Source organism: Amblyraja radiata, chromosome 1 (assembly GCF_010909765.2).
Source record: "Amblyraja radiata isolate CabotCenter1 chromosome 1, sAmbRad1.1.pri, whole genome shotgun sequence".
Taxonomy (NCBI): domain Eukaryota; kingdom Metazoa; phylum Chordata; class Chondrichthyes; order Rajiformes; family Rajidae; genus Amblyraja; species Amblyraja radiata.
In genome coordinates, this window is record NC_045956.1 from 45,102,695 (window position 1) to 45,115,257 (window position 12,563).

General features: G+C 39.1%; 1 protein-coding gene across 2 annotated transcripts in view; it reads left to right on the plus strand.

Moving 5' to 3' along the window:
• sclt1 (sodium channel and clathrin linker 1) overlaps positions 1 to 12,563 on the plus strand; it is a 62,207-nt gene that overhangs the window by 17,384 nt on the left and 32,260 nt on the right. For both annotated transcript variants that reach the window (XM_033020813.1, XM_033020821.1), the window contains 4 exons: positions 1,833 to 1,955; positions 2,435 to 2,500; positions 6,915 to 6,985; positions 10,637 to 10,727. In XM_033020813.1, the coding sequence (XP_032876704.1) occupies positions 1,833 to 1,955; positions 2,435 to 2,500; positions 6,915 to 6,985; positions 10,637 to 10,727 (351 nt within the window). The remainder of the gene's footprint in view (positions 1 to 1,832; positions 1,956 to 2,434; positions 2,501 to 6,914; positions 6,986 to 10,636; positions 10,728 to 12,563) is intronic.

Here is a 12,563-nt window from a genome sequence, read left to right on the forward strand (position 1 = left end):
AACACGCATTACCATGACGATTTTGAAAGGAGTTAATTGTGTTTAGATATAATCATCTGAAAACCATAGTTGAGTGCCATGAAGACTGGATTCAGTAATGCTTCGATTAGTTTGATAACCAGTGTGTTTTGCAATTGTCTTGATACATTTCATTATTATCTTTCTGGCACCATCTCACAATTTACCAGTATTATCAAATTCAATTGGATAACTTCCATTCTAAATCTCTGTATTACGTTCACCTGAATTATTAATTAATGTAAATGGTAAAAGCTATATGCTCTTTAATATTTTTTCATGGCTATTTTGAGATATGTTTGATTAGTAATTTATCCAAGTTACAAATCCGTTATTGTTGCACAAAAAGAAAGTTAGCTTTATTTTTATATCAATATTTATTGTTTTGCATGATAAAGAAAATTGGAGTTTGTAGTTATATAAACACACAGCATCTGTGGAAAGAGAAATGGGGTTAATGTATTAGGCTAATGAGCTTCCACTTTTTCTGATGAAAGGTTATTAACCTGAAACATCAACTCGGTTTCTCTTTACATAGAAGCTGCTTGACCTGTTGATTATTTCCAGCATTTTCTGACTTCAGTCTGGCAACTTCAGTCTTTTTACTTCTCAAACTCCAGATCAATAAATTGCTTTGCACAAAGCTTCCCTAGTTCCAAGCATTAACATTGTTTCATTTCTGAAATTAAACCCATCTTAATTGTGTGTTTTACTGCAGTTTGAGTGCAACCTTTGAAAATAATATACAGGTGGATGATATCCCTTGGAATGCAGTGACATGAGATTTCAAGTTTGAATTGGGATGGGGGGGACTCTATTAAACCAGCAGTCATTTTGTCACAGCTCAAAGGAGGAAAATGGTATTATTATCAAGTTTATTAACTTGAAAGTTTAGATTAAAAATCTCCTTAAAGGATAGTTCTATACAACTGTTTATATATTACCCATTCTAGCTGTAATATAATTCATGAAACAATGTGAAGAGTGGATGTGTCTTCACAATTCAATTTTAATTTTGTTTTAACTTTCAATTTAATTTGTAGTTTTGTATTCTGATTATTGGCAGAATTTTATTTTCATGGCCTCGCCATAATGGAATTTTAAGTAGGATAACAGTAAATATATATACTACTTTACAGTGTAGGTTAGTTGTTCTTGGGTTTCAGAAAATGTTAAACTTTTTTTTTACATTGATTATCAGATACATCCACAATTGATCTCAAATCTGACTTCATCCATTTATTCACATTTTTGGTGCTGAGGAATAATAAGCTTGTGCCGCTCACTCTTCTAGTACCTCAAAGGAAAAAAATAGTTCATATTTAAACATCTTATCGTAGAAATAAGAAGACCCAAAATATTAACATTCAGTTAGTTTTGAGACATTGCTGCTATTACATAGCAAAACATAACAGCTAATTTATACCCAATTCTATGCTCGAAGTACCAAATGAGATGAGTATTGCGAGAATTTTTTTATTTTTTTCTGTTCTTTGTGCTTCTCCTCAGCAACTCGTGTTTTATATTTTCAGTGGCGTGTTTTATCATTTTGTAGAGTTAAAGAGCTCATTTTCGACAGTCATGTCATAGCTGTATTTCAATGATCAGCAGTAAAATTAGTAAATTATGCAAAGGGACTTTGAGAAAATATTAGATCTGTATAAAGAAATGGTCTACAATTTTTTTTTTCCCCACTGTCGATGCTTTATGCCTAAAGTAAGTCATGCTATAGGATTTAGTCCATAATTATTTTAATTCTAAATTTACTTGATAATGGAAAATCACTTTCATAATAGGCCTCTTTTGTATTCTAGGAAAAAGACCTAGCCTTGGAGTTATGGCAATCAGTTTCGCAAACTTTGGAGCAAATGCAGCAGATGTACCAAGATCACGTGTCAGCAACTCAAGATCATGTCTTTGACCAACAGCAACAGACTGTATGATTTCCTTAGCATTTCAATATTTGATAAGAGTTGGATGAACTAGTGACGGCACAGTCGTGCAGCTGGTAGAGCTATGCCATGGACCCGGGTTCCATGCTAACCTCTGTGTGGAGTTTGCACATTCCTCCATGCGCTCCGGTTTCATCCCACATCCCAAAGATGTTTGGGTTTGTAGGTTAATTGGCCTCTGTAAATTACCCCCAGTGTGTAGGGAGTGGATGAGAAATGGGAAAACATAGAATTTGTGAGAACGGGTGATCAATTGTTGGCGTGGGCTGAAGGGCCTGTGTCCATGCTGTATCTCAAAACTATCTTATTTCTGATGAAATGTAGAGAAGGGTTTTTTTCATTTAAATAAATGTAAATTCCCAAATAAAAGAATTGATTTTAAAGATATGTCAACAAGTTAATAAATTGCTTACTTCTGAGCACTACCAGCAAAAGCATAACTTCTTATGGTATTTTTGTTTCAGGATCAGTTGGCTCAGTTTCAACAACTTGTTCAGCAGCTTCAAATCGCTAATCAAAAATTAAAAATGGTAAGACAAACGCAAGTAAAATGGTCATGTCATATCCAACCCAATCTGTGATTTAATAAAAAGAACTCTTTGGAAAATAATTCCATGAAAAGATTTTGATCCAATACACATTTAATAGAATTGTGTTATGCGAGCTTGAGGATCAATGTATCTTATCTACCAATATGACACATTTTCCTCAAATTTTCTGCTTGGCCCAATGATAAAATTATTACTTTAATCAATATTGAAAACTTCCAGGGACCAGATTCAATAATGGGGTCAAAAGAGACTGCAAATGTTGCAATATTGAGCAAAATACAGATTGCTGGAGGAACCTAGTGAGTCAGGCAGCATCTAAGGAGGGAATTGGACAGACAACATTTTGGATGGTCAAGACCACCTCTTCATACTTTGAGGTGCTGTCTGGACAGTTGCAAATATTTGTAAACATTGCAGTTTTCACCCATCACTTCCTCTGTGTTGCTATGTTAGAGAAATATATTCCATCTAATCATTTAGAAGATCAGAGGCATTATTTTAGGTCACAATTCCCTAGCAACAGATGCTACCTCCCATTGTAGCTTTATCTCGGACTGTCAGACTATTCATATCTTCAATTTCTTAATTGAATGTATATCCCATAAACTCTCCATCACCTAGACTGCCTATATATCCTCCTCCATACTTGCATCTCCTATCTCTCACTTGCCAGGCTTTATCCCACCCCACCTCTCTTTACCAGCCTACTTCTCCAACAGTCTGAAGAAGGGTTCCTACCCAAAATGTCATCTGTCCATTCCCTCCATAGATGCTACTTAACCGCCTTAGAGTTGCCCTAGCAATTTGTTTGTTTTTTTTGCTCGGGATTCCAGCATTTGCAGTTCCTTGTGTCTGTGTTGTTTGGCTCTTGACCTGTGTCAGCTGATCTGTTGTTCGTCCATGCTTTCTGGGCTTAGCCAATCTCTCCTGTATTCTGTGTAGGAAGGAACTGCAGATGCTGGTTTAACTCAAAGATGGAAAACTCAGCGGGACAGGCAGCATCTCTGGAGAGAAGGAATGGGTGCCGTTTCTGGTCAACACCCTGCTTCAGACTGAAGAAGGGTATCAACTAGAAACGTCACCCATTCCTTCTATCCAGACGTACTCTCCTGTGTTCTCCTGGTTTGCTGAAGTATATTGGCTCCTGCAGCCTGTATGCCGCAGATTTTAGGTTATCATCTATCTGGTCAAATTTCGTCATAATCCTTCCATTACATTGCCTGCCTTCATCCAGTTTAGGCCTTACACCCCCGGTCTTCTGCCCTGCCACTGGACCTTCACCTGCCGAGACACCAGGCTGTGGAATTTTCTTTCCCACCACTTTCATGTTTGGAACAGTTAACAATCGTTCCCCTTAGCTATATGTTGGGTGATCCATCCTACTGTTGTAGTGTTAGGCAACATGTCAAGTCTTGTTGAATAGATAACCTCTGCTTATATTTTTTGCCACATGAAAGAAATGCCATGATGCTGGAAACGTTATCTTTCAGACAAGGCATTAAAATAAGGTCTCATCAGTCTGCAGTTAATGATGTCAAAGATGCCCTGGATTGTTTTTAAAGAAGTATCTTCCTGATTAGTGCTCATAGCTGAACCATTATTACCAACATTATAACCTTTTTCAGTCACTTACCTCGACGGAGATGCGCTTTTTCTCCGTGTCACACCTCCGTCCCCTCCTGTGGCCCACAACGTGGAGTGGTGTGGCCTTTCCTGGAGACCGGCCCGGAGCTTCAAGTCGCGGGTGCGGCACGGACTTACCATCGCAGAGCCTGGGATCTTTTGCCAAGGATCGCTAGTGTTGGAGCTCCAACCGCGGGGCCTGTGGACTTTAACACCATGAAGCAGTGGTCTCCGGTAAGAAGCGGCCGACTCGGGAGCTCCATGTGGAGTGTTCCAATCTGTCCCAACGCCGGAGTTTCGATCATCCCGACAAGAGGGCTTGAACAGTTCAAAGGCTCCGACCACGGGTGAACAAAGGAGAAAGATGACTGAACTTTATTGCCTTCCATCACAGTGAGGAATGTGGATTCCACTGTAGTGGATGTTTATGTTAAACTTTATTTTATGTGCTGTGTGTATTTTTGCTTTCTTAGTATGTAACTCAAATTTCACTGTACCTTACTTGGTTCATGTGACAATTAAATTGAATCTTGAATCTTGTTCATTGATGGTATTGTAGTTTGCTTGAACACATTGTCGAACATATTTGCATGCAAAACAATAACTGTTGTCAAAGCAATTATTCTGTTGCCTGCGAAATATTTAATGTATCCTATATATGTAAAGTCACAACATGTATCTGAATATTTTGCTTTATTGTAAACACAATTATTTCTCAGGAAGATACAAAATGCTGGAGTAACTCAGTGGGTCAGACTGAAGAAGGGTCTCCATGCGAAACGTCACCCATTCCTTCTGTACAGAGATGCTGCCTGACCCGCTGAGTTACTCCTGCATTTTGGGTCTACCTTTGATTTAAAACAGCATCTGCAGTTCTTTCTACACAATTATTTCTCGTATGCAATAAAAATAAATATAGACCTAAACACTTAAGACCAATTTTATTTGAGTTGGATAATGATGACAAATTGTTGGCTCGTGGCAGGACAGTGATGCATATGGTGTTTAAAAGTAGAAATCAATGTTAAGAATATTTTAATTGTAAACTTTAAAATAACATACTGTTTGTACCATAATGTTTGGAACAAAGACCCATCATTTATTTATTTGCTTCTGTACTCCACAATTTGAGATTTGGAATAGAAAAAATTACATGTGGTGAAAGTGCACAGTGTCAGATTTTATTAAAGGGTATTTGTATGCATTTTGGTTTCACCATGTAGAAATTACAGCTGTGTTTATACATAGTCTCCCCCCCCCCCCATTTCAGGGCACCATAATGTTTGGGACACATGGCTTCACAGATGTTTGTAATTGCTCAGGTGTGTTTAATTGTCTCCTCAGCACGTAGTCTTTCCTCCAGTCTTTCCATCACCTTTGGGAACTTTTATTGCTGTTTATCAACATGAGGACCAAAGTTGTGCCAATGAAAGTCAGAGAAGCCATTATGAGATTGAGAAACAAGAATAAAACTGTTAGACATCAGCCAAACGAGCTTACCAAAATCAACTGTTTGGAACATCATTAAGAAGAAAGAGAGCACTGGAGAGCTTACTAATCGCAAAGGGACTGTCAGGCCAAGGAAGACCACTGCTGATGACAGAAGAATTCTCTCTTTAATAAAGAAAAAATCCACAAACACCTGTCCGACAGAAACACTCTTCAGGAGTCAGGTGTGGATTTGTCCGCAGAAATGAACAAAAATACAGAGGCTACACTGCAACATACAAACCACAGGTTAGCCGCAACTGGCCAGGTTACAGTTTGCCAAGAAGTACTTAAAAGAGCAACCACAATTCTGGAAAAAGATCTTGTGGACAGATGAGACAAAGATTAACATATCAGAGTGATGGCAAGAGCAAAGTATGGAGGAAAGAAGGAACTGCCCAAGATCCAAAGCATACCACCTCATCTGTGAAACACGGTGGTGGGGATGTTATGGTCTGGGCACATATGTTTACTGAAGGTACTGGCTCACATCTTCATTGATGATACAACTGCTGATGGTAGTAGGATAATGAATTCTGAAGTGTATAGACACATCCTATCTGCTCAAGTTCAAACAAATGCCTCAAAACTAATTGGCCGGCGGTTCATTCTACAGCAAGATAATGATCCGAAATGCACTGCTAAAGCAACAAAGTTTTTCAAAGCTAAAAAATGGTAAATTCTTGAGTGGCCAAGTCAATCACCCGATCTGAACCCAATTGAGCATGCCTTTTATATGCTGAAGGGAAACCTGAAGGGGACTAGCCTCCAAAACAAGTATAGGCTAAAGATGGCTGCAATACAGGCCTGACAGAGCATCACCAGAAAAGACACCCAGCAACTGGTGATGTCCATGAATCGCAGACTGTAAGCAGTCATTGCATGCAAAGGATATGCAACAAAATACTAAACATAACTACTTTCATTTACATGACATTGCTGTGTCCCAAGCATTATGGTGCCCTGAAATGGGGGGACTATGTATAAACACTGCTGTAATTTCTACATGGTGAAACCAAAATGTATAATAAATGGCCTTTATTAAAATCTGACAATATGCACTTTAACCACATGTGATTTTTTTTTTTTTAATTACAAATCTCAAATTGTAGAGTATAGAGGCAAATAAATAAATGATGAGTTTTTGTCCCAAACATTATGGAGGGCACTGTATGTAGTTATGTTATTGTTTCTACTTGATTTGAGTGGCAGACTCTTGGTTGTGCATAGAATCATTGTACAATTTATTCTAAATGAACAAACCATTTTGTCTTTTAAACAGACTAATCAACAGTTTATAAACACAGTGACAGATCAGAATTTGGAACTGGAGCAAAACCACAAAGAATTGAGGTTTGTGTATTATACATGTCCTCATTATAAACCACACCTTCATCCAAAAAACTACCATGAATGTTTGTCTACATTAGAAATGCTGGATTTGTATTCTGTGTAAAATTGATTAACATTTGAGCGGAATATCCATCATCATTACAACATTTTACTGATCTATCTCTTTCTCATTGGCAGCACAGTGGCATACTGGTAAGTTGCTGCCTTATATGCCAGAGACCCGGGTTCGTTGTAACTACGGGTGCTATCTTTATGGAGTATGTACATTCTCCCTGTGACCGTATGGGTTTTCACCGGGTGCTTCAGTTTCCTCTCGCATTCTAAGGATATGCAGGTTTATAGGTTACTTGGCCTCTATAAATTGCCCTATTGTGTAGGACATAGAACTAGTGTATGGGTGATTGATGGTCCGTGTGATCCCGGTGGGCCGAAGGGCCTGTTTCCTCGCTGTACCTCTAAACAAAACTAAGCATGCATCGGTGCATGGGAGTCTTAATTATTATTCCTATAATATAATAGGGTATTCTAATCATTGAATCATATAAAATAGATCTGATAAAAGATCATTAAACTGAAATCTAATCAGACACGTGTGACGAGTCAGACATCTTCTGTGAGTAGAGAAACACAGTCAATGTTTCAAATTGATATCTTTTATCGGAACAATGGAATATTGTTTTGGTATCGGCTAAATATTAGCCCAGAATTTGCAGTTAGTAGTGAGCTGTCTGTGCTGTTGCTGATCTCCCAGATAGGTTTCCAGTCTGCCTGTTTGCTTCCCCAGAGCCAATCTGATCCAAAAACAATGGGCCTGTGTGATAATGGGCCTTCCCTGGTGTTCTTCTTTCATATAAGCATCCAGAACAACGTTTCAAATAGCTGGGAGGGAAATGCTTTAATTCTAGTTCATAGTAAAATATCAAGTTTGTCATGCATTTTGAATGCTTCTGAAAGCTATCAACATTTTGGGGGGAAAAAAATCAAAATATTAAAAATCAATGTAACAAAAATATATTTACAATTATTAAACATCATTTTAACTTTTTTAAAGTAAAAAAATGTTTAATCCGATTCTATTGACGGGTCCAGGACCTGAAATGATATATAGGATAGAACAGTACAGTACTGAAAACTCCACACAGACAGCAAGGTCAGAATTATACCCAGGTCTCTGGCACAGAGAGGCAGTCGCTATGCCAGCTGTGTCACTCCGCTGCCCTGAGACTCTTGACTCTTGCCGATTTCCATGTACAAAATGTTGCAAGCAAAATACTCCAACTTGCAAAGTTTTCTGGCAAAAAAACATGAACTTATATCTGTCTGTCAGAGTTAAAAGTTTCAAAAAATCGCTTCCACCATTGTAAACCAACTGCTGGGGGATGAGGGAAATACCAATTTATCGAATTTTGTAAACTAATCTAAGGAAGTTAGTTGCAAAAAGTGGCTGATGTAATCTCAGATTCCTCCTCCCCCTCATAGTGTCTGTCGTCAATATTTTTCTGATCCCACTTCAGTACTGTGGATCCTACCAACCCACTGACCGTCACATTTACACATTACATTCTTAATTATCCCACCAGTCTCCATCTTCTTTCCTCACCCCAACAGCCAACTCCCAACTGATACAATTGACTACACAACACCCATGACCACTCTCATCCAAACCACTACTTAACAGTCACCTTAATGCTATTGATTTTCAATAGTATGGTTATTTTTCTCATCAGCTTTGATATTAAAAATGAAATAAGACATTCAAGTGCAAGAACAATTTTTGGGTAGATTTTGGTTCTCTGCTAAACATAGTGTAGTATAATTGTGTTGTACTCTGCTTCCGAAATTCAATTCTGCTAACATTAATGAATTTCAGACAGAATATAGCATGTCGTCACTACAGTATTGTGCTGTGGGCACAAGTGATCTCTTGCTGCCATTATCAATCCGAATAAGGTATTTAATTGTCCAAATATTTAATTTTACATAGATCAAATTTAGTATTATCAAGATTTGCGAGCAGATGTGGCACCCAATAAAAAGTGTGAAATCTTTAATCCTTCAAGTACAGACTCCGCATTCAAAACCTGGCATAGTAATGGCATCAGTAGTATCAAAAACCTATACAAGGATGGTATTTTTTCGTCTTTTGCGGAGCTTTCGTACAACTATAGCCTCCCAAACTCCCACCTTTTTCGTTTTTTCCAGATTAGGAATTTTGTGAAGAAGATATTCCCCCATTTCCCAAATCGTCCCCCTGAAACCCTGACCGATTCCATCCTAGCTCTAGATCCCAACCGGAAGAAATGCATCTCTTTTTTGTACAACTTGTTAGGGTCGGGTATATTGAAACCTCATACCTCATTAAAAGCTGCATGGGAGGGCGAGCTGAATATGAAACTAACAGACCAGCAATGGGACTCTGCCTTGGATTTGATCCATTCTTCCTCCATATGTGCCCGTCATGGCCTAATCCAATGCAAAGTCCTTCACAAAGTCCACTACACAAACGCAAGATTATCTAGAATATACCCCGCTGTTAAAGACACCTGCAACAGATGCAATCAATCCCCTGCCAACCATAGTCATATGTTTTGGTCTTGCCCTAAGCTAGCAACCTTTTGGAGGAGTGCTTTCGACGTGCTAAGCAGAGCCTATGGCCAGACTATTCCTCCAAACCCACTGTCAGCTATTTTTGGTATTCCCCCCAACACCAACCTCTCTGTTGCGTTGAAGCGGGTCCTGGCTTTTACAACCCTGTTAGCCCGGAGACTGATTTTGTTTAACTGGAGACTTACCTGTCCCCCGACACACGCCCGCTGGATCAAGGAGGTGGTCTACAACTTAAAGCTTGAAAAACTTAGGTTCTCTCTCAAAAGCTCTACCAAGACATTCCTAGATACATGGAACCCTTTCCTGGAACTTGTTAACTCTCTTAACTTGTTTCCGGACTCGGAAGAGGACTGAGTGTATCACAGCTCTGTCTTATTGCAGCTGCTATCCCCTCAGCCCCTCCCCCCCCCTCCCTCCCCACAATTTATTTATTTATTTATTTATTTTATTTATTTAAACTTTTTTATTTTTTATTTAAAAAAAAAAAAATTTTTAATTATTTTTTTTTTAAATCGTATTTGTGTGGATGTGTACGTATGTGAGTGTTGTTTGTTCCCGGGTGGCGAAGGTGGGTAAGGGTAAGGGTAAGGGTTTTGAGGGTCGTTTACATACTGTTGTACAATTATGTCCTGATTATCACTGTCTGTTATCATTGTATGTATGCAAATTGCTGTTAAATTCAAAATTCAAATAAAAAGATTTAAACTAAAAGTGTGAAATCCCACAAAATCGGATTGAATGATTGTCCAGGGTGTTTTCTGGTGTGAACTAACAATTGGCACACTTGTACCTCTTTTTATGGTGAACATTTACATCCACCCATACAGAGACAAGGTGTGGGTTTGCATGTTCAACAAATGAAAAGCAATATTCTTCAATACTTTACTGAATGTGGCTTTGGCGATGTGTGAAGTGATTCTTGAGCCAGGCCCTACTAGTTCACGTGCAAGTATGTTGTTAAATGAACGAAGCAGATGCTTAATTAGTATTATCTACGTTCCCTTGTACAAAGCATTTGTCGAAAATGTCTCTTTTTTTGTACAGGAAAGCAAAAATTGACCTGCGAACTGCAACAATGAAAATGGAAGAAACGAATAAACTGATGCAAAGCATGCAAGAAGATGTGCAGAGAAATGTATGTTCCAAGATAAGTGGATAAGCCATCTATCTGTGGGTTGTCATTGAATAAGGAAACACATGCAAACACATTTTTTATGATGAGAGGTTGCAAATGCTATTTCATTCAAAGCTATGTTTAACCTATGGATGTTTTCATAGAACCAGAACTTTGTTTTAGGCAGCACCCCCTTTATTGCTTGTGATTTCATTCTCCAATTGTCAGATGTAGCTGAACAGGACCATCAAGTTCAAGTTCAAGTGAGTTTAATGTCATGTGTCCCTGTATAGGACAATGAAATTCTTGCTTTGCTTAAGCACACAGAAAATAGTAGGCATTTACTACAAAACAGATAAATGTGTCCATATACCATGATATAAATATATACACACATGAATAAATAAACTGGTAGTGCAAATAACAGAAAGTGGTTGCTAATAATCAGAGTTTTGTCCGAGCCAGGTTTAATAGCCTGATGGCTGTGGGGAAGTAGCTATTCCTGAACCTGGTTGTTGCAGTCTTCAGGCTCCTGTACCTTCTACCTGAAGGTAGCAGGGAGATGAGTGTGTGGCCAGGATGGTGTGGGTCTTTGATGATACTGCCAGCCTTTTTGAGGCAGCGACTGCGATAAATCCCCTCGATGGAAGGAAGGTCAGAGCCGATGATGGACTGGGCAGTGTTTACTACTTTTTGTAGTCTTTTCCTCTCCAGGGCGCTCAAATTGCCGAACCAAGCCACGATGCAACCGGTCAGCATGCTCTCGACTGTGCACCTGTAGAAGTTAGAGAGAGTCTTCCTTGACAATCCGACTCTCCGTAATCTTCTCAGGAAGTAGAGGCGCTGATGAGCTTTTTTGATAATTGCGTTAGTGTTCTCGGACCAGGAAAGATCTTCAGAGATGTGCACCCCCAGGAATTTGAAGTTCTTGACCCTTTCAACCATCGACCCGTTGATATAAATGGAGCTGTGGGTCCCCCTCCTACTCCTTCCAAAGTCCACAATCAGTTCCTTGGTTTTGCTGGTGTTGAGGGCCAGGTTATTGCGCTGGCACCATATGGACAGTTGCTCGATCTCTCTTCTGTACTCTGACTCATCCCCATCAGTGATACGCCCCACAATAGTGGTGTCGTCAGCGAACTTGATGATGGAGTTCGCACTGTGGTTCGCTACGCAGTCATGGGTATAGAGTGAGTACAGCAGGGGGCTGAGCACGCAGCCTTGAGGTGCTCCCGTGCTGATTGTTATTGAGGCTGACACATTTCCACCAATACGAACAGACTGTGGTCTGTGGACGAGGAAGTCGAGGATCCAGTTGCAGAGGGATGCGCAGAGACCCAGTTCTGCGAGTTTGGTAACCAGTTTGGAGGGGATGATTGTGTTAAATGCCGAGCTGTAATCAATGAATAACAGCCTGACATATGAGTTTATGTTATCATAAATGTTATCAAAGAATGGATACATGACCACCTTTTTGAGTTTCAAAAATGATTTTCTATTTAAAAAAAAGTACCATTATATGATACAATACATTGATAGGTCATGTCTTATAAATGTCAGTAGACTGTTCCATTAATATACCAGGTTTAAATTGCCTCAGTATGACATACATTTTTCTTCTGCATTCCTCCGTTAGCAAAAAGTCCCAATGTATATATTACACACCTATTCAAGCTATTCAACAAGAGGTGGCGGAAGGGCATAAACCTTAAGGGGCTGTCCCACTGCGGGGACCTAATTGGTGAGTTTAGGAGAGTTTGAAAAAGTGTCATGTTGAAGACTTCCTTCGACTATGTTGAAGACTAGCTTCGACTAGCTTCGGGAAAATTGGACACCGAATAGTGGAGAGTGAAGACT